This window comes from Aptenodytes patagonicus, chromosome 2 (genome assembly GCF_965638725.1).
Source record: "Aptenodytes patagonicus chromosome 2, bAptPat1.pri.cur, whole genome shotgun sequence".
Classification (NCBI taxonomy): domain Eukaryota; kingdom Metazoa; phylum Chordata; class Aves; order Sphenisciformes; family Spheniscidae; genus Aptenodytes; species Aptenodytes patagonicus.
In genome coordinates, this window is record NC_134950.1 from 143,267,448 (window position 1) to 143,289,782 (window position 22,335).

At 41.2% G+C, this 22,335-nt stretch overlaps 1 protein-coding gene across 2 annotated transcripts; it reads right to left on the reverse strand.

Moving 5' to 3' along the window:
- Positions 1 to 2,915: 2,915 nt before the first annotated feature.
- Positions 2,916 to 19,768, reverse strand: C1GALT1 (core 1 synthase, glycoprotein-N-acetylgalactosamine 3-beta-galactosyltransferase 1). 2 transcript variants are annotated; one of them, XM_076331460.1, is made up of 4 exons: positions 19,655 to 19,768; positions 12,342 to 12,581; positions 9,934 to 10,601; positions 2,916 to 7,462 (listed from the first exon to the last, which is right to left on the reverse strand). In XM_076331460.1, the coding sequence occupies exons 2-4, from the start codon at positions 12,562 to 12,564 to the stop codon at positions 7,253 to 7,255; spliced, it is 1,101 nt and encodes a 366-aa protein (XP_076187575.1). In that variant the 5' UTR covers positions 12,565 to 12,581; positions 19,655 to 19,768; the 3' UTR covers positions 2,916 to 7,252. The 2 variants fall into 2 exon arrangements, with proteins under 2 accessions (XP_076187575.1, XP_076187574.1); XM_076331459.1 differs by lacking the exon at positions 19,655 to 19,768 and adding an exon at positions 18,886 to 18,939.
- Positions 19,769 to 22,335: the final 2,567 nt, after the last annotated feature.

A 22,335-nucleotide genomic window follows, 5' to 3' on the forward strand; every position in this document is an offset into this window, starting at 1 on the left:
AACCAGGAAGGAGCAGCAGCAGCAGGCGGCTGATCCGGTTCTTCAGGTGACTGAAGTTATGACAAAGCTCCTTTCCTTGCAGTGGATTAGGATTTTATCCTAGGAGGGGAAAGAAATCAGAGGGCGCAAGGAGTTGCTGGAAGCCAGCTTAGAAATTCAAAGAAACAAACCGAGACTTCAAGATGCCAAAGTGATGGGTTCACATGCGCCATAGTTTGGTTTTGTACTGCTGCAAACTTACGTACCTCCTTAAGCAAAGGTTTAGAGTTTAAATGGAAGGAAATAAGCAAGCTGCTCACATCAACTTTCTCTTTAACAAACGTTCCTGTGGAACTCCCATCTCTATTCAGATCTAAATTCAAAATTCCATTGCCACTCAGCTTTGCAAGAGACTGTTCACCTCTTTGTGCAAAAGTAAAGAATAAGATCGAGACTGTAGCAACACTTAGCGGACAGTTGGAAAATCCATGTTCCTTTTAGAAGAACGTTGCTACAAAGAATTCCCTCTTCTCTAAGGAAAACATTTTTCATGCTACTTTAGCACAACTGGCTGCTAGAGTTTGGAGCCAGTCCACCCGTCCATCCTACCAGAGCGGGAAGTATCTTAAGCATCAAATGATAAAACATAGTTCCAACTCTCGCTTCAGTAGTGCCTCGTTTAGCCTGATTTTAAAGCATGCTGTAAGTTAGTAACTTTACTGAAGGCAGCGTACCATTTCACATACAGACCTGAAGGGAGCTGCAGCCACTTGGGAGTGTGAAAATGACGGCGATCCGTCTGGTATCACGTACTCCTCAAAAAAGCACTTTGCAGAGCAGAAGGTGAAACTATTGACAGGAAAAGGAAAGAAAAAAGGGGGGAGGGGGAGGATGGGAATCTGTTTAAAAGACAAATCACGCCTCCCAAGAAGGTAACACCTTGAATATGCAAAAGAATTGACACTTTCTCATCCCAGGAGCTGTCCCACACATCAGAGAAGCCCCAAGTAGAACTGGGACACCGGGGTATGAAGCCTCCAGTGCAGACTCCGGCACCCGAGGCTTCAACCTACCCTAGATAAAACAAAGCTTACAGAAAGGCATTTTTGGGGGAGGAAGGAAAGAAGGGACTGTATTTCATGGCTTGTAGTTTCACCACCGTAAGAGGAGCATTACACACAATGGAACAGGGGGCTGAGGGAGTCTGGAAAGAAGAGTTAAAATTAAAACCTGTGGGTCACAGCTCAAAACCACATCAGATCCGAATTCCAGTGCTAACAAAAGCATACTTAGAAGTAGTGTCCCTGCCACATTTTGTTGACTAACCAGCATTGAGGGCACCTCTACAATTTATTTTTATTGGCATTTCAAGCAGTCTTGCAGGAATATATATATTAGAAAGCTGAAAAAATGGAGAGCTCAGGCTACATTTCTGAATTAAAGAGCCACTTTTCCAAATACTTTGCCAAATACCACCCTGACACCTAGAAGTGTGATCCCACGATCCAGCTGTTTTCCCATCTATGTTAAATTACTTTACATGTGGAACAATGAAAACGTTCACTGCAGGGCTCCGATTTTCTCACTTATTCCTCATAACAGTTGTCAGAACAAGCCCCTCACTGCCAAGTTTCTGGAACCCACAGAAGGGCCTCGTTAAGGTGAAACATTGTCAAAAAGGAGGAAAGACTGCTAAACGTTTTGCAGGGAGAGCTGGAACCAGCAATACGCAGGCTTATCTTCCCCACAGCTTAGAACAACCTTCGCAGTCCCAGGGTGCAAGATACTTAGATTTCCTTTTAGTTCACACTAGTGCAGAGAGAACCCCAGGAAAATTCCCTCGAGCCAGTGAAGCTTTCTGCAAGTGAGCAGGTTAGGAGAGCTTAGGAGAGCTTACCTTCATTGAATGACATTTCGCTTGTGTCTACAACTTCTGGTCATCAAATACGCAGAGTCTGTTACGAATTCGAAGAGCAAGCAACGCGAAACCACACTTGCAAAACAGGTTTCCTCCAGCGTGGTAGCTGTAGTTTTTGTTCTGCTCCAGTACTCGCATCGCCCCGCAATTTGCTGGATCCAGTTTGATCCTGACAACTGGAAGTTACAGTAGCATCACATAGGAGCATAACCTACACCTGAAACTTCCGAGAGGAGCTTCTATCATCTGTTCAATTGGCTGGTGTTCCTTAGCTAAAATACTCTTAGCTTTTGAGCAGTTAAATTGTTGTCACGCACGTCCTGCACTTTGCAGGCATGCTTGCACCCCAGTCAAAAGCAATGAAATGGTTAATTAATCCAGGTTAATAGTACTAGCAGAGTCTGCTACAGTACTTAAGGTAAGGAAACACAGCTGTACCGTGCTTGTGCCTACCATGTCCAACAACCAACATTTCGCACGGGAAGACACTTCCCATCCGCATAAGTGGAATATTCTTTACTGCTGAATATTATTCTGCATGAATAGCAGAAAGCTAGGTTAGAAAGCACATTTAAATCTTAACTGGTTTTGGGTTTTTTTCGGAAGTAAGAGAGTCACTGAAAGAATAAATCCTTTTAAAAAAAAGGTGGTTAATTTTGAACAGTTTTGCTTTATCTTTGAGGTATCAGCTATAGCCAGTTCACTCAGGGCTCTGTAACAAGGTGGCGACACTGAAAAATCAGGACAATGCAGAAACAACAGCCTGCTTATGTGAATCTAGCACTAGCGCTTATGATTAATGTTACACTTAAAACCCCATCTTTGTTTTCAAGGTAGCTTGCTATTTGTTAATAGCATAAATATAATAACAGAAAACATAGCGAGGTGAGAAGCTTTTTGACTTCCCTGTACCCACGCAAGAAAAAAAAAGTAAGAATGTTTTTATTAGACTAAATTGTGCTGCTATGCTACACTACCAGCATACAAGAGGGGTAAATGACGACAGACGTGCACTGTGTATGAGATAACTTACTTTATTTATTCAATTCTCAACTTAATTTTGATGCTAAAAATTGGTCAAAGGCACTTCAAAGAAGGTACTTAAGAAACAAATCCTTATGGTGATCAGTCCAGACAAGTCACCAACTTATACCTGCCATTAGGGACACGACTACCTATAATTGCAAAGTGAAACATTCACAGGTTTTAAGTGGAGCATACTGTCCAGCAGCAATATTCAATTCTTTTAGAGCATTAATAACATTTGTGGAATATTTTAAATACAATATGGTAAAACAAAGCAAATCACACTTTTGGAGTTCCACAGAAGTTTTTCTTGACAGAAGAAGGACAAAATTGCCTTTCCAAGTGGTCCTGTGTTGAGGGATCCATTTTCACCTCTGCGTGCACTATCAACATCAGTAGCAGGTACATCAGAGAAATAACCCCCACTTTTCTATCGTACAAAGATAAAACACCCTGCTCAGATAGAAAACTGTTTATAAGAGGTCTATCAGCTACTCACTAAAATTTATACTTCTGGAAGTGCAACAGAACAAATGGCAACATGTGAAGAAAAAGCGATTTTTAATGTATACTCCCACCAAAGCAAAACAAAGAAAGTGTCCTTAAAGGTAAAAGGTACTGGGGAAAAAGCTTCCGCAAAATGAGAGATGGTGCTAACATCACCAGCATGTAACCTCTTCAGTAAGACCAATATAGACTGCAAAAATTAATTGGAAATGAAAGAAGATTAAAATTGGTCTTTTTTCTGCAAACAAAGATTAATACTAGCTCTGATTAAGAACAGTGATCGGAAGGTAGCTTCGTGGCATTCTCATTCCTTCTGAACTAAAAAACACTTAACGCAAGGTTAAAATGTTACACTAAGTGACATTCCCACATCCAAGTGCAAACAACTGCTGCCTAGAAATTTCAAGAAAACTAGTTCAAAATTTTTAGACGGGTCATTTAAATCGCTACGGTGCCAATGGAAGCTTTTATGTTTCATAAAATTAAGAAACCTCTTTTAGAAACAAAACAAAACAAAAATCACAGAGCAATAATCGGTACAGCTTAAGAGAGCCTATGTTGCTGTGCTTCAGCAAGGTCTATCCACCCAAAATACAGTAGCCTCCTTCGGCTGCAAATACTCAAACTCAATAAATACCTCCTCAAAGCACAAAGACCTGAGAGTGAAATAACAAACTACTAATAGTAGTGTAATGTTGTACCTGAAAATGATACTAACTGTTCACATTCCAACCTTGTCTACTGAAGCTTTTGAAGGGAGTGAGATACAAACCAATTATTTCAGAGGTATCAGCTCATTGTTATGGCAATACAATTCTACAGAGAACAGTAGTCCTCTGTTATAATCACAGAATGTAAAAACCGGTACTTTTCTAGCCTGTCTGGAAGGAAAAAAAATACTTTGCAGTGCTGTTAGAAAGGCAAAAGAAATAGATTCAAAGGCCTAAGAGCAAGGACACTTTAAAACAAAGCAAGAATGATGCTTGAAGAAAAGGCTACTCTTGTTTCTCCAGATAGGCCACCTATTTATCACAAGGTAGTACGTTCTTAGCCTTATTCCCCCCAAGAAATGGAACTTGTTCCTTTATTTCTCCATTCCCTCTGAGGTCCTGCATGTTTTGTGGAAAGGGACATTCCTGCCCCACTCTGCTAAACCCCCAAGCCACAGCTGGGCAGCAGACAAGAATTAGAACTGCTGCTGAGAAAAGGCTTCACCCTGAGCTCAGCAGTGGCTGGTTTGACTTGCCACCTCAGCAACCAACCCATGTGGAGCTCAAACATCTCACTGCCTGCTTCCTCTTGTCCACCTCAGACTTATGCATGATGAAATTGAAAGCCCAAAGACAGGTAGTCAGGATAGTAAGGAACGTGAAGAGGAAATGATGTTACTTCACAGGGCAGCGCAGGGCAAACAGGACACAAATCTGCAGAAAATATGCAAGAATAGTTCTGCCTGTTGTAGAAGAAAATCTTTAAATCCCCACAGATGAACTGAGGAAGAAAGCAGTTTCAATGGAACCGTACAGTAGTTCAGTAGATCTTCTACATGCGCTGAATTTACAAAAAGATTAAGTTGGGATCTTGATTTCATTTTATAACTTCCTTAAGTATCCCAGAAAATTTTAATTGCATGTTTGAACAATGCCACTGGAGTTATCAATACCACACAGACGTTCACAATATTATTGGTTTGTGTTGCACATGGGATAAACATTTAGTTCACAGAAGGAAGCACCTCTCAGCATGGTACCATCCATTCTCCTCTGGACAAGCATCCCTCTGACTACAGCAAACTGGAGACTTCTTCCTTTTTTAAACAAATACAGTTATAATTTTCTACTTAAGTCAATTAACATAAAATAAAGCTCACGTCCCTTTCAGTACTTCAGAGTACTTCAGTCTTGCTCATGAAAGACCAACAGATTTAACCCTGCAGGAACTATTCATTTAACTAATACTTGATATATGAATCCAGCCTATATTCAGGCAGAGAAGATGTATGTAATACTTCAACTCCATGAGATATTTCAGTAATTGCCTTCACACTGCAGAGCAATGGTCAGAAAGGAAGTCATGACTCTCTACTGCTGGACAACAGATAGAACCCCAATCTGTACAAGAACTCTCTTTGGAAAAAAAATTCCAGTACTTTATGGTAACATCCTCTTCCAGGAACATCCTGAAGGACAGCGGTAGTAAATAAGGCTGTCTGCTACCAGTATGTGCCCTTTCCAAAACAATGACTGGAGGTAATTAGGTTATGTCCAAATTCATCAATATGATGAAGGTGAAAAGTGATAAAAAGATGAAGAAACTTTTGTTCAAGTGTGGAATAAAGACACACTACAGGTCAAGCTCAACCCCATCCCCCACACTGCTATTCACTCAATTTGAAAAAGAGAAAAACAGAAAGTTTTACGTTAACTATATAAAACATAGGCTTAGCCTCTGAAAATTTTTCAGGAATTAAAACACCTATTTTGTCCCACACCAAGGAAGTGTTTTCAGTTAGGAGGCTGAGATACTCATAAGGTAGCGAAGAAAGTTAATGCACTTTGAAAGATTCCTGCATTCAGCCTACCTTACCCAAATAACTATATACTTCATCTTCAAAAGGAGTGAAATAAGGATCATTTAACACTTTGTTCCAAAAAAGGTAACAAGAAGCAGATACAGAAGAAATTTTAAAAATGGAGGGGAAAAAAAACGTTCAGAAAAGTGAAATTAAGTACTTTAACCAAATAAACTAGATGTGTAGGGAAGCAGTCAAATCGGCTTTGCTGCAGTTTTAAAATAGGACTTGTTTGTATCTGTAAAATTCTAATGAATCCCACAATCTCAAAGTACAGTGACGTGAAAATTAAATGGAAACAAACTAATTATAATACTGGCTGAAATCAAGTTGTTATAATGCTACTGTAACTTTGCTAAGATACTATTCTTTCTGGTTTACATGGAAGGTGTGATGGAAGAGAGACTTTATTTCAAAAAGCTTCTACCTTATCTTATGCTGAGAAATCCTGAGATGAATTTTTATATCCATTCAACCAATAGGATAAGTTAATAAAAAAAAAAGCCACAGGCAAACATGTAAGCAGCTTGCATCACCTCAGCAATTTAAACAATAGTAACTATTTCTGGGTTTCTCCCTAAAACAGTAGTGATCCAACTTCGTATTGTTTTGTGCAATAGAGACTTAAAATTTTTTAAAATATGTCACAGCAGTGAATTCCATTTCTGAAACAATTCAGATTAATCTTTTGGGCGGATCTCTGCCTATTCGTAATAACCAGTCTGTTGTTACGGCAAAGCAGATTTGAGACTCTTATTTTCACACCTCTCCCTTCCTTATAGGGCAAGGTACACACAGTAACTTCAAGATACAGAGAATACTAGAGTAAGCCATCATGAAGTATTTGACTGTGCAGCATCCAATCTCTAAAATTAAAATTGACCTAACAGAACATCTGGAAGGAAATAGAGGAGAACAGAAGAAGGAACAGAAATACTCTAACAAGGAATCTTTGAACCCGTCCACTGTTTTTTATACAAACTCTTCCAGATATTAGCACACCAGAACAACCTCCTATTTCACAGATTTAGGGCCCCAAATCTTCATGAGCAGGGCTGCAAGGTCACACTATCCCAAACAGTCAGAGCCAGCACTGGACTGTTGTACACGGACAGCGACAGGAAGTACTGCCAACGTGGTTTTTGAAATAAGAATCGCCATGAGTAATTTTAGTCCACAAGCTTCATGCAGGAGTTTGAGGAGACTCTTATTCATTGTACTGGCTTCTTTTCGTTTTCTTCAAAGTTCACTTAATTCTCAGAAATTTTTTGCTTTAGCTTTTGATTATCCTCCTCTGCTTCATTTTTGCTCTGCTCTTCTGGATTCTTTGCCGAATCAGGATTGTACCGATACAAATACCCATACGGACGGAGATGATAAATCAAATATTCCAAATGATACATAGTCACGGAATCAACATAATGGAATGAAACTGCTAGATCGGAGCAGCATCCGGGACCCTAAAATACAAAACAAAGCAAAATAATGAGCAAGAATTGCAAAGCATGCCCTGGATTAAAGATCCAGGAAGAATTCAAACACATACTTGACTTCATGGTGAGAAATTCACTATCATCAGTCCTTCATATACTTCAAAACTTAATGTTAGCCAAGCAAAACGTATCAGACATCTGCCAAAGCATCTTTCCAAAATAAAGTTGGAGAAAGTCTTTTGCTTCTGTAATCAAGCCAGTGAAAAAACTAGCTGCCCTCATTAATGTCAGAGGTTTTTTTGCTTTTCTGTACTTCTTTTTTTTATGCTGGTGTTTAAACAAAACCAAGAAGCAGCAAGCAGGTCTAAATGCATTGCATTTATATATGAAACAATACATGCTTGTTATTCATGACAGCATCCATCCAGAGTATATACGCCAAACGTGTGCACGCACGCACCTGTGTGTGTGTTCACACATTACACAGTTTGGCAAAATTGTCAGTATCTAACTTCCTACATATAGAAAGCTGTAACAAATAATTTTGGAACTTTTTTTTTTTTTTTTACATTTATTAATTTCATTGACATTATTAAGCATTTTTAAGAGCTAAAGGATCATTGTTAACACATTCGTTACAACTTGTTTTTCCTAGCTCATATTTGGCTTTGAAAGCGCTTTTCTGGAAGATAGTTTGAGGGGGGCTCATCAGGTTTGATTGCAGAGCTGCTATTATTCCATCTCTAACTGGGACTGAGATTCAACATTTAAAGACATTGAAGAGAACAATTATTACATTGAAAGAATACAAGAAATATTCTTTCAATACTTACTAAGTTTGACCAATATAACTTGGTTTTGATACCAGATAAAGTAGTCTCTATCCAAACGCAAATATGATAGGACAGGATCAAATATGCGATTTCCATTATTGATCCTCACCACCACTGTGTCAGTTACAGATGTAACTGTCCACAGCTCAGCCCCCCATGAACTGCAACCATAGCTAAAGCTGCTGCATCCTGACACACTCAATACAGTATCATAGCTGTTTTAAGCTACAGAAATGCTCTAGCTGCTTAATAAAAGTACAAAAATAGATGCTTTACAATGAAAGGAGTCTACTGAAGAGCTAGACTTTTTTTTTTCCCCCAGCTTTACTGTGTAAAAAAATCCCACATCCTATCCTTGATTTTGGCCACTTAGGCTGATCTCAAAGCTTGCTGAAAAATAATACCTTTAAAAGTGAGATTATAATCCTAAAAAAGAAGCCACATCACAGATTACATGATCATTGAAGTTTACAATGCAGAATACCTTCAGATCACTTTAATTTCAAGTAGCGCCCTGCTCCGCCCCTTTTTTTTTCCTCCTTTTTTTTTTTTTTTTTAAACCAGAGATTTCAGATGTGGAATACAAAGGACAATCTGAAGTTCTTGCAGTAAGAATGTTTCAGCTTGTAAATGCTATTTTTGTTGCTACAACAAAAGAATTAAAAAAAATTAACTTTGCCAGCTCTCATGCTTGCCTGTACTTCTACAGAAGGTAGACAAGTTTAATACAACTACATAAGGAAATCTAATCATATTTCCTTGTTTGGGTCTTGCTTTTATTTCACTTCTGGGCAATGTTCATTCTTCTGTAATCTTTTCAATGGAATTCACTTATGTGTACATTTTAACAACCTTCAATAAAAAAAAGTGGGGGCAGGACAGCTACCAGCATTCAAGCCACATAACACTGCACACAGTTATCAGTGATAAGAGAAATATATTGCAGCACTTCTCCATTTGGAAGGAAAAAGACTAGCAGGCAGTACAGTCACGCATACCATTACCCACCAGCCCCTCCAGTAACTTGGGAATCTCCTAGCCAACGTTAACCAAATACGATCATGAGCAAGTCTCAAAATTACTTCTATTTCTACAAGTTTTATGCACAGTTTGCTCTTGGGTAGAAGATAAAGGTGTCTCAGTGCCACCTCCCCTTTCAGTAGGCTTCAGTGTAACTAAGCAATACTGTTTGACCCGGCTCTGTAACAGTCAGCACACACAGCTTGGAATGAACCACGCTGGTCTCGCTTCTCACTGCACACTGGTAGTTGGGTGGCTGGAGAAGAAGCTAGGGACACTGTGTGTGAGATATGAGGGAACAAAACAGAACAATAACTTTGCAAGGAAGGTAGTAGTGGTGACACTAGACAAACGTGTCAAAAAGGTTTCATCATTTTTTGCTGTCCACAGAACATAGCAAAACCGCAATAATAATTTAAGATTCACTAGCTCTTCTGGAACGTTCAGTTCTTAGCATCAACTTCTAGTTGATGACTAGTGTATTTAACACATCTACACACAGGTGTATCACAGGATATCACAACAAAATTTTCTTTTCTAAAATATATTGAGCTGCTATTAAACTGCTAATTCACACATCATACACATTCATACACATCATAAGATACACTTCATAAAATGGGTATCGGGTTCCTAAGGACTTACCTCTACAGCAGGATAATAATTATAATTCCAGTACCAGAACGTTTTTGGTAGGTATCCTATGATTAAGTGATGTTCTGGAACGAAGGGATGAAAGGTTTCTCTACCGCTTGTATCCCTAGAATCTCCTGCTTCCACATTAATGATCTCCATGCATTTTCCTAGTGCTAGGTCTTCAATTGAGGAACTGTGAGAGCATTTGTTCGTTTTAAATGCAGCAACAAATCTCTTCAGAGCTTCTTTGCTCAGAACATATCCCGCTCCTCCACTCATGTAGCCCTGTTTCACATAAGGCTTAAACCTTCTTCCGAAGTATATTGGTTGCTCAGGACTGTATTTTGAAAGAAGCCATCTCAAATTGTCCAATATAACATATGTATCATCATCTGCTTTCATAAACCAATCGGCATCATCAAAATAATGGTCATATACATATTGAAAAGCTTTAATAGTCTTCCAGTACAGTTGGTCCCTGCCTTCTTTGGTTTCTAGGCCCACAGTTGGGAAGTCTTTATTTTCCTCAGAGCTCATAAAAAGTATTTTATTACAACGTTGGGCCCAAGTGGCCTTAACATGCTTGGCTTTCTTTTCTAGATTTTGAGGTCCAGTCATGACCCAACACAGTATTTTCACCTTCTGATACAGTCCCTCTGCAATATTTTTATTCTCATCTAAAAAAAGAGGAAAGTTCCAAAACAATATTAGACTTGATTGCAAAACAAATGTAAGAGCAACCTCCCCCCAGACATTCTGTTTCTAGGTCAGAAAAGACATGCAGAGAGAGAAGAGGCATTTGCTTCCAAATGTACCAGTTAATGAAATTAATGTTAGATTTAGGAAGAAAACAACAAGACTCCCAAAACCAAGAAAATAAAATTCTTAAAGCTACTTCAACTTCACAGGATAAAGGCAAGCGTAAGAGCCATATCAAAATGGGTATCTGCTCAGGGAAGTGTGGCTTTAAAAAAACCTTGGTTTGTGCATAAAAACTGTCCAGAGGCAACTTCTTTATGTTACTGGAGGACTAACGAAAATTAAAAAGCTGAATATTTTTGCCATTCACAATGAACACAACTTAATGATTACAACACAGAAAGGTCAAAAAGCTAATAAGCTCTGTTATATATATTCATGTTAACTAACAAAACCTAATAAATATTTCCAAAATAGCAACATATTTCTGAAGGAAAAGCAGATGGTAAGCCAGAAAGAAAGAGTTTATCACCAAATCAAGTTAAATCTTATTTGTAAAAAAATCAGATTAAATAAGTTAGAATACTATGAAACAGTATCATTGTTGTGCTAAAATGTTGCTATTTGCAGACAATCCAACAGAATAAATAGATACAGTTATTTGAGGAGTGTAATATAATGTTTTCCAAGCTGCCAAAGCATTCATTTCCCTCAAAAAAACATTTTCACTTGATACATACAGAGTGATTTTAACTCATGTAAAAGAATATTCCATGGAGAGTGAGATCTGCATAACTGGTCCTAAAATATTCCTGCTTACGCTTTAGGCAATGACAGATCAGATTTCTTTGTAACAATTTTCTACAATTACATGTGAAACACTCACAAACTTGTCTTACAAAGTTTGTAGTTCAAATACATTTAAATAGCAAATTACTTATTAACATCTTCAGCAAATGCATTACATTGCATTTTTTCCTTATCCAAACTGTCCCAACTCAGACACTATCTGTATTTAGGATTTAGAATGAACTCATTTAATGAGATGCCTGAGTATTCAAAAATTTAAAAGTATGCCTGAAATATTAGAAGGGTCTACCTTCTTTGGAGAAAAAAAAAGAAAATTAAAAAAAAAAAATCAGAGTGCAACAGATTTTCTGGTTTTGATTGCGAACAGCAATTTGTGTTTGGACTGCTGCATAATCAGCTTGCCAAACAATGCCCACAGTGACCCCCCTCTGCCCCTCCACCCCACCCCGATTCCAAGTTTTACTAATCCTGCCAAAAAGTGAATTACTTTTTTTTTTCAGCTTTATCTGAGAGGCTAGGTAAAAAGTTAGCAGTGGTCCAGAATTAGCTTCTTAAAGCTAAAACGCAATTCAGTCACATCTACAATGCTAGCAAATACATCTGCTTAGCAAAACCACCATTTGATGTCAATAGTTCATTTGAGAAGTTCCTGCTCCAAGCAAGTCTGGATACAGAAGCGGGACAAACAATTGGGCTCCAAGGAAAAAAGTCACTACTGTAATAAAAATGCAAACAAAGAAAACCACCATTCAGGAGACCTCAGGAGAACAAAGTTATTTAGATGTAACCTGAACACGGGTAAAGTGAAAGAAAAGGATTCATACAAATTCTTGGCAGTGAAGAAAGCAACATTTTGCAGTGCATGAAAAGGGGGCATATTATACAATTAGTCAGGCGTAACAAAATACCTTTATGCTGTCCAAAGTCTGCATTGAAATTCATTTGTCCTTGCAGCTGATTGTTATCGGTATCTGCTGAGTGTTGACCATGTGGATCATTGTGAAGGATATGAGGCTGGATCTTAACCTGTTCTTCCAGTATAATGCTAAACAGAAGATAGCATACAAAAAATCCTATTGCTGATCCAAAAGTGAAGGTTAGAAGGTTCATCAAAGACTTGGAAGAGGCCATCTCCTGAAGGTAATACACTGTCAAAAACAAATGAAAAATATATTAAGCTTAAAGCCGCTTAACACAGAAATCAAATCTAAAGCTATAGGAAGAAATCAAGGACTAACTCTCTGGAAGTAGAGATCTCAGTTCTAGCTCAGATTCAGCTCCCCTGGACTTGCATGGAAGTTTAAGTACAAGAGCAATGCAAATATGCATATAATACTGTACAACCGTTGATAAATTTACTGCAAAAGACCTACCATATATTCTTTAGCTTAAAATTATAAAGGACAGTCATAAATCACAATAGTGACTGCACATACAAAACCCATTCATTATATTTAATGTATATTTATACAAGAACGTATACATTTAAACTGCAATATCTTCATTATAAAATTGTAATATATGTTCACTTCTTTATTCTCTTCATCCCAAGAAATCTGTGCTTTAAAATGTAATACCTAAGTCTTTTACAAAGCTAAAAGATGATGATCAAAGGCAATCTACAGGTCAAGATACAATACGGTCATGAGATGTACTTAAACTCCAGGAGTAAGTATACGACAGGAATTCTTTAACAGATGTCAAAGCAGATTTTGAAGGGTTATAAAAGTAAATCTACTCTCAAAGTAGGGCAGTTTTTCTTCCACTTTTAGGAAGTACTGAGGGTAGACTTTCAGAAGAAAGAGTAAGACAATATCTGAATTTTCATACAGAAACACCCATTTTTAAAAGGCGTTTGGAGGAAGAGGAGAAGAAAACACATCAGCCCCAGGGCCTCCTCTACACATCAAAACCTTGTATTCCAGTAATAAAAAACCCCTTCACTTCAGCCACACCCTTGCTCCTCAAAAACTAAAGGACTTTGCTGACCGTTTTTATAAAATTAAACAAAACCAGCATCTACGCCTGCATAAAGTGAGCTTTATACATCCGAAACAAGTGTGAATTTTTATATATTAAACACTTCCAAACCAATTCCAGGCTGTTGAGGCCTGAAGTCTTTTCATCTTTGCAAAGGGTTGAGATATTTTCTAATAATTCGTGACTAAACTACAAAAACATTGACTGTTAAATACATACTGGATTCAAGCCAGTGCCTCACAAACAAGTTGATGATGTTCCCTCCATTAGGATCATTCCTAATGTCAATGGGCAGAACGCAGTTTAGTTAGTCAGGGAGCCAAAAAAAGAAAGTTATGGAATGTACAGAGCATCGATGAAAACCATTGATCGCAAAAGAGCTGCAGCCACCAGAACAACTCATTTAGCCTGCACCCACTTCTCTCATCGGCTGTGCAGCATCTACTGGAACAAGACTGTCCCAAGCAAGCTGCATGAATCACTTTGCAGCAACACGCGCTCCAAATACCAGCTTTCTGTCTGTCAGAATGCTCTCCTGAAGGGAAAGCAGAGAGGACAGAAAGCAAGTGTGCATATTGTTAGGCTGGCACTTTCAGAAATTATCAGATTTACTGCACACATGCAGATCTAGATCATTTGAGAGCGAAGCAGCTCTAACATGTGATATGTTTTTCTTTCCACACTGCTAGAAAAAGGAAAGAAAATTGGAAACGCAACTTGAAGCACAAAATAAAAATCAAGAAACTTAAAGGTTGTATCAAATTCACATAATTATAACTGCGGTTGATAAGGAGCTGTAGCTCTTTAATATGAAAAAGCACATTATACAATTTTTTAATCATATGTTGTCTTCCCTCAATTCAGTACTACATCTTGGTGGAGACTAAAGATTGCCTTTAGACATCACATCTTAAAAGTATAAAATTGACTGTATTATCATTTGTGACCCAGCCTTGAAAAAATGATGTGGTTTCCAGCTTTATTTCTATTGTCTTATATGCCACTAACTTGGGAAGAAAACATAAGGACTTAGATCAGGTGCCTTCCACAAAAAAAAAAAAGCAAAACCCCAAAACATTTAAGGAAAAGCCTATACGCACAAGCAGCCTATGACGTTGAAAAGTATCCACTGTACTAAAATTTTTTGTTTTGTTTTCACTTTCTCCATCTATCACCACAAAGTCCCCTCAAAATTTGCAATACACAAAGGGAAAGGGCCAGAATAAAATAAAACAATGCCTTCCTTCAGCATATTAAAAGGGGGGGGGGGGAAATCCATGCATGCACACAACATAGCTACAGCACTTTCTAGAAGAAAAAGTCTCCATTGTTCCACTTTTCAATATTAGATGTCTCTGCCATACAATTTCAGCTACCTGCTCTAACAGCTGTTAAAATTACTCTTGCTTGGGGAGAAAAAAAGAAAATAACTTGAAAATAATTGCTGCTTATTAAACTATGGAATTATGTTAAATTAGATTCTTTAGAAAAAAACTTTAAGTGTATTGGAAATGTTAAATGTAAAAAATGCATTCATCACATTTGGAAATCAGAAGTTGATTTGGCAGTATTCCACAAGCAAAGAAGATTTCTAGGAGCAGGTAGGGACAGATGCTGAAGCTGTACTTCATATTTGATATGAAATGCCTCTAGTTACAGTTTTCAATCTAAAATAATCTGTTCATCGTGCTATCAATTTTATATCAACAGACCGGACCACTATATACATGTGTGTGTATCCATATGTTTAGAAACTCCAACAGTAAACAGGACAGAAATCTTCATTTTTTTATATTATCTTGATATTTGACATAAGTTGAGTCTTTTAACTTGCCAGCAAAAATAACTGAATGCTATAGCATTAGACTAGAACCAGAAAATGTCTAAAAGGAAGGTCAGTTCTTATTATGATAAGCATCCCCACTCAGACTCTTTGTTGACATTCTTTTCTATGCAGGGATTTATTCAGGGGCAAGACATGCAAAACATTTAAGTGTTCAAGGTCAGGTTGGACGGGGCTTTGAGCAACCTGATCTAATGAAAGATGCCCCTGCTCATGGCAGGGAGTTGGGCTAGATGATCTTTAAAGGTCCCTTCCAACCCAAACCAGTCTGTGATGCTATGATTCTATGACATACAGAGAGGGAAAAGGTACGTGCAAAACCTACCAGGTCACTAAAAGATCCCCATTTTTATTTCTATTTCTATTTTTACTTCTCTTGAGTTAAAAAACAGACACTATTTAAAAAACCACCTACAACAAAAGCCTAGGTTTAAATTTAATTTATGCTCCACTGCTCTATTATGGCAGCTTAACCAAATATATCTATTTGGAGGATATATTAAACAAGGATATATTAAACAAATATATCTATTCATGTAGGTAGCCCTATTTACATCAACCAGACCAATAAATGTTTTAAAATTCTACCACAACTTAACACTCATTGTAGATTTGGCTCCAAATTTAAGTTTTATGAGTCAACGATTTCTGCACCTTCAAACTTACAGAAAAAGTATTTTTTCTGTGTTACGGGCTGCTGAACCTGGCAGCCCAATGGAGACAAGGCTGCTGCAACTCCATGTCCCCAGGTCCAGCCAGTGACAAGGCTGAGGATGTATTTCCATACTTGCACATGCAAATATGCATATATACACATGGCTGACCATACAGATCAACACAGCTAAAAACAGTGCTCATGCAAACACAAACATGGTCTGGCCTAATGCTGCTCCTCTCCCTAGCTGACCGGGACAAAAGTCCATTAGTGGGGAATATACACATACATGCAATGTGGATCCCTCCAGTAACTGGCCTCAGACACTCAATCTATCCAGACACCAACCCTGAAACCTCAGCCTCCCCAGAGCCCCACTCCAGTTGCTGATACAGACCTCCTCACCCAGATACACACACACGGCTCCCCACAGGCATACCATGATCCCCCATGGCCTTAGACATTCAGTCCACTCAGTAATTGGCCCTTGGATCATTTTGTCTCCAGTTGCCTCACTCAGAGACACACATGCAAATGAGCCTCCAAAACTACCCCCAGATCTTACAGTCCCTCCAGTAGCTGGCCTGGACCTCCTGGACTCTCATTGCCAAATTTAAGACCCTCTAATCTCACTAGTACCTGTCCCACACTTACAACTGCCGCATAACCTGGCTCCCAAGCCTCTCATCCTACTCACTGGCTAGCCCTGCATGATAACTGGCAACCACACACTGACATACTTGCCAAGACAACACACCTGCACTCCAGTCTTCCCAGTTACTGGCAGTCCAGACACACAAGCCTCTATGACTTATGGTCTCCACTCCGGTTGCTGGCATTTAGACCCTCACTCACTCCACTCTCCAGTTGCTGGCACAGCAGACACAGAGGTCCCTATAACTTATGGTACCACTCCAGCTGCTGGCACTTAGACCTCCGTATGCACGCATGAATATAGCACAGAGTCCCCTCACCCAGGAAAAGTTAGAAATGGAGCTTAATGAGAAAAGAGGACAGGCTGTGGTAGTCTGGCACAGGGCATGGCCAAACATACTGACCAGCCACTTGTTTACAATTGACCAGGCCCTTTATCCCCTTATCCCTCTATTTTCCCATACTTGTTCCTCCTCAAACCATCCTGTTCCCTCCCTTTAGTCCCTCCCCTAAGCATCCCATAATAAGTTTTGTACAGTCTCAAGATGCTCTTCTCCTGCATCCCATAATATGTCCCATATTCTGTAGGCAGTTACCCCCCCTCAATCTTCTAAGCTGTTCCAGAGAGCCCTTCTGTTGACTTATCCTGATGCATGTCACACCTGGGCAATGGGGCTGATGGCTCTCCAGTGACAGAACCGGGGGCTGCCTCCTCTGATGAGATTAATGCCCCACCCCCCCCACCCCCGCTGTGCCTCTGTGTGGTTCTGGTGATGAGCCTTTTAACACATTAATCTAAAACACTGTTCTCACTCTGCTAGCTGTTCCAACAAGGGTTAAGGTCACCTTCCTAAGCCAAAGCAAACTTAGGGAATCCTCATGGAATAGGAATATATGATACTGAAGCTTGCACCATCCCCACCCCTCAAAAAAAAAAAACCCAAACCAAAATTAATTAAAATTAATACTTTTAAACAAACTCAGACCACGTAACTTTTTGAACTTGTTTCCAGAGGAAACACATTCAACAAAAAAACACCCCGATCTGGGATTCTGAAATTTACAGAATGCGGGACATAACTCTAAGATATTTTTGTACATGTTTCATCCCACCATAATCACTTTAAGGTTATGAGAAATAATGAGAATATGGCTAGCCTACACACACAGCTGGCTCTTCTTTGTATCCCTTACTTACGAAGGGAGGGGGAAGCTCTGAGGCCTCAGCATGAAACAGAATGTAAATGTCCATTGACGGCTGCATAATTAGCAATGAAATTGATCTCTACTGCCATGTCCGTAAGAGTTGAGCAACACATCAGAATAATTAAAGTCAAAATGTTGAAAATGTAGTTAGTTGTGCAATGCCCAAGAAAGGTCTTCTGCTCACCAAGTCCCATTATTTCTAGAAGCTTTATACATACATATTCATATGCTTCTAAAATGAAGCTCTATGCAAAACAGTTGTACATCTGCTAATGTTGCCTGCATCAAGGATTACTGTGAACTGCTGCAGTTTCCTATCAACTAAGCATAGATTATATTTTTCATTTTCGAAAGTGTTTTGTTTTTTAAAAAAAATATCTAATGTTACAAGCATTTCTTCGGAGAGGAACTTTTTCCATCAAAAACTCTTGGTTGTTCTATCCAAAAATATAGACAACAAAAGCAAGGTATTTTGGTACAGGTGGACAATAACAGCACTGAAACAAGATGTGTAACAATCCACAGCGCAGGTGAGAGGGAAGAAAGATCTTGGTAATCTCCTCCCTCATTCCAAACGCTGACATCCTCTTTCAGCAACAAGTTACCATCTCCAAAGCATGGCTTTCTAGACCTCTGCTAACCTAGTTCTTACTAAAGGGAACTGCGACGGCAGTCCAGGAAGTCCCCCGCTACAAGGAGCAGAAGGCGGATGGGTGGGGAGCAGCGAGCGATTCCCTCCCCCGCCGCCGAAGGCACCTTGCTCCCTCCAGTGGGTCTCTGAGAGACTCGCTGTCTTCCAAGGAGACCCCTCTTTCGGAGCTTCTCCTTCCCAGGCGGGCGGGCAGCCAGGCACCTGCCGTCCCCGCAACCGCGGCTCCTGCGGGCGCCCTTTTCGCCACCGCCGGGGTGACACGCACCGCCTCGGCCACCTCCTCCCGCCCTGTCACCGCAGGGAGGCACCTTCTGCACCTTCCACGTCGCCTCCCCAAACGGGGCGCTGCTTTCAGGGCCCTGTCCGCCACCCTCCCCCCAGCGACGGCCCGGCCCGGGGCCCGTCGCCGCCGCCGCCGACCCCCCAGCGTCGCTCGCCACGGCAGCCCGCCCGCCCCCTCACCTCGTCGGCCGGCGGGGGCCCGGCGCGCGCTCAGCCGCGCGGCCCGCAGGCAGCCGTTGGCCCCGCGCAGGGGAGGCCGCCGCCAAACCCGCCGCCCCGCGGCGCCGCCGGCAGCACCATCCCGCTGCCCCGCGCTGCGCACCCCCGGAGCCCGGGGGGGCCGGCACCGCCCCGCCGCCTGCTCATTGGGTGGCGAGCGCCGGGGGGCGTGGCCGGCGCCGGCACGCACATTTAACCCTTGCCCGCCGCGCAGGCCCCGCCGCGTGGCAGTTCGCTTGTCCCCTCACGTTCTCTCTCGCGCGCGGGCGGCGCGGGAGGACGGCGGCTCCCCCGCGCGCTCTGTCCCCCGCGTGGGAACGGGAATCCGTCCTTTCTTAAACCCCTCCGCTTGTCCGTCGGGAGCGTGGCCGCGTCGTCGGGCTAGGCCGCGAGTAGAGCCCGCGCCTCCCGTGCGGGGAGAGCGGCGGTGGGTGAAGGCGGGTGCCCCGGGCCGGAGCTGCAGCGTGAGGGCGGGGACGAGCTCGCCTGCCGCGCTTGGTGGCTTGGTTAGGGCTTTGAGGTGCGTGGGTGAAAAAATGGTACAGGGCGGAAAGGGGAGAGCGCGCGAGGGCAAAGGAGAGGCGGGAGGGCGTCACCTCCCCTTGACCACTTAAAGGTTTGTAAGCGGTGAGGTCTTTTGGCGGTGGTGCCTCCTTCTCTGCCTCTGCAGACAGGTTTAGGGCTGAAATGCCCCGGGCAGGGCTGTCCCTCCACCCTTCTATCGCGTTACCTTGCTCTTGTCTGCCCGGTCTTGGCGGAAAGCAGCTGTGTCGTGTGCTCAGGCCGGGCTGCGGAGCTCCGCGGCTTTCCAGCCCCTCATTCCCTTCACTTCAGCCGGTCTGGAGCCTCTGCACTTCCAGAATACCATTAGGCAACTGCAAGGGACGTTGCTAGGTAACCGAACCCTCTGAAATCATTCCTTATCTCCCTGTGCTAATACTGCCTACCTTTTTAACATCTATGACGTTTCTCTCGATATCTTTCCTCATGAAAAATCTGTTAAATATGGAGAGGGATTACAGATTTAAAAGGTGTTTTACATGACAATGTAACCGAAGGATAGTATTTTGCAAACAGTGGGTAGTTAACGGGGCTTTGCAGTTAATAGGTAGAGGTTTTATTTTTTTTTTTTTTTTAAAAGGACTGGGGTGCAGGTATGTGCAAACAAGAACTGGTCCATGCTGAAGGCCACCAGTGTTTCTGCAAATGGAGGTCACTGCACACGCTGCTCTTGATGTCTCACCTTATCTCTTCCCTCCCTATGGTTCTCAGTCCTTCCTCCAGCCTGTCCAGGAGCTCAGTCCAAACCATAGCTTTGCCTCTTCGTGGCTATAGAGCTGTGTGTTCGCTTTCTGCCTCCCCTCTCGCCAAAATTACCCCCGTCAGGGGTGTGCCCTTTCCTCCTCTGTTTTTAGTTATTTTTCTCTGGATGATTGGTCATTCAGGAGATGCTGGCTTTTGTACTGGTTTAAGCAGCTCCCATGTCCCACATGGCTCCAAGTCATAGTTTCTCATTCCTGCCCCATCCCACAGTTTGCTGCCCCCTTGAAATAAAAACTACAAGCAACTTGGTGAATGGTATCTCCTTGAACTAGTTTCATCATAGGAGAAAGCGTAGAAGTGAGGTGAGCACACTTGTAGGGGGAAGTTTGAGTGTTTGACATTAAGAAATTCATCTATAAGTAGCAACAAAGACAATGGAAATTGCAAAGGCTGCTGAAAAAATCGAGGTGTCTGTCTTCTCATTTCCCCCCCCCCCCCTCAATTTTGGTAGGAGTTCTATCCACCCATGTGCAGGGCATGCCTTAAAATTCTGAAATAGATGAAAATGAAGTTTTCAAAATGTCTCATATTACAGATAATGCAGTATGATTGAGTTGAATGTAAGACTTCATTTTGCTTGGCAAACTCTAAAGCCTGGTCTTGCATTATGGGAGTTCTACTGTCAAGGACTGTGGCCCATGTATATTACACACATATATATGTATGCATGAAGTGCTACACCTTTTCATATTGACATGTTCATTGAGCCGTTTCACTCTTTGTTAGGCTAGTTTAAAAGGCAAATTTCAAAGAGAGAAGGTGGAAGGTGCTGTGATTTAACAAAAGTCAATCACGGCTTGCCTGTTAATATTGGTGTACACAGTGTTTGCTTTAACAAATGTGACTGGTTTGGCCACATTGTAATGGCTGTTTAACATTTTAGACATCTACATACCACACATAAGAAGCAGGTTTTTTTTTACTTAGGGATAGATGAGCAATCTCTGGCAGTTCAGAGTAAGGGAACGTGCCCCTCCAAGGGGCTGCCCTGCGTGTGCAGTGGTAGCAAACACACTTCCACACCTTCAGCTGTGCAGCACTGCTTTGCATAACAAACTGCCTCTGTGTAGCTATGTGGAGGGAAAAGCCAGCCATTCTCTTGCTCTGGGTCAGAAGGGAGGGGACAGGCCTGGTGCTCTCTTTTGCTTGCAGGGCATGCAGATCTGCTAGACCACAGTCCCTTTCTATATAAATGTGCTACTTCTACGGGAGACTCTCCTCTGCTACTGAGAAAGCCCGGCAGTGATGGGGGACACACTGGTATCATGGTAATATGGCAATGAGATTCACATCACTTACCTTCTGGCATGTGTGGCTGGGAACAAATGAGAGGGAAATTAAATTTTCAGTAATTTAATTTAAAAGGCAATAAATCAATTTGGTCTTCATGTCAGTATATACAAAAGAATGAGATCTTTCCCTACCTAGGAGGGCTAGCCATATTCAACATAAAGGCTGCTTCCGGCATGCTTCTAAAAGGTGCAGGGCAAAAGCAGGGTAGCAGGCCCTCAATCCCTTTACTCATCACTAGGTAGGTCTTCGCGAACTATCTGGCTGGGCATCTTCACCCCTAAGTCCTCTGGAGAGCACTCCGGAGTATGTGCCTACCATAAAAGCCCACTCACAGATCAGCTACTGCTCTCAACTCTCTTTGTTTCCATGTGCAGGAGTCTGAGAATACAGGTTTCTAAAGAAGAAAGCTGACACAAGGTGGAAGGTAAAATGCTACAGCTGTTGTGAGAGTGTGCGATTTGGCAAGTCATCGACTACACACATAACATTTACATATTTAATTGGATATCTAATAAATATCTGCAGTGAAACTGGGATTTCCTTCTGTAAGCAGCTTTCTACATGCTAATGGCTGACAAGGAACCAGCTTTACCATATCAAATTCTACATACTTCCATTCATAACTATTTTGTTTTCTTAACATTTTGTTCAATTGTAAATTGTCTTATCTTGACTCTGTTTATGCCATTACTTTTATGGATCATCAGCAAGACCATGAAAATACATATTGATGAATAATTTCCATATATTTTGACTGAAAGCTACTTTTGCGTTCTCTGTTCACTCCTATTTGGT

Coding starts and splice junctions, on each gene's coding strand:
- C1GALT1 (XM_076331460.1), bottom strand. CDS start 12,564: ATGGCCTCTTCCAAGTCTTTGATGAACCTTCTAACCTTCACTTTTGGA. Junction 10,602..12,341: donor AGACTTTGGACAGCATAAAG/GTATTTTGTTAC, acceptor CTCTTTTTTTAG/ATGAGAATAAAAATATTGCA. Junction 7,463..9,933: donor ATTATTATCCTGCTGTAGAG/GTAAGTCCTTAG, acceptor TTTGTATTTTAG/GGTCCCGGATGCTGCTCCGA.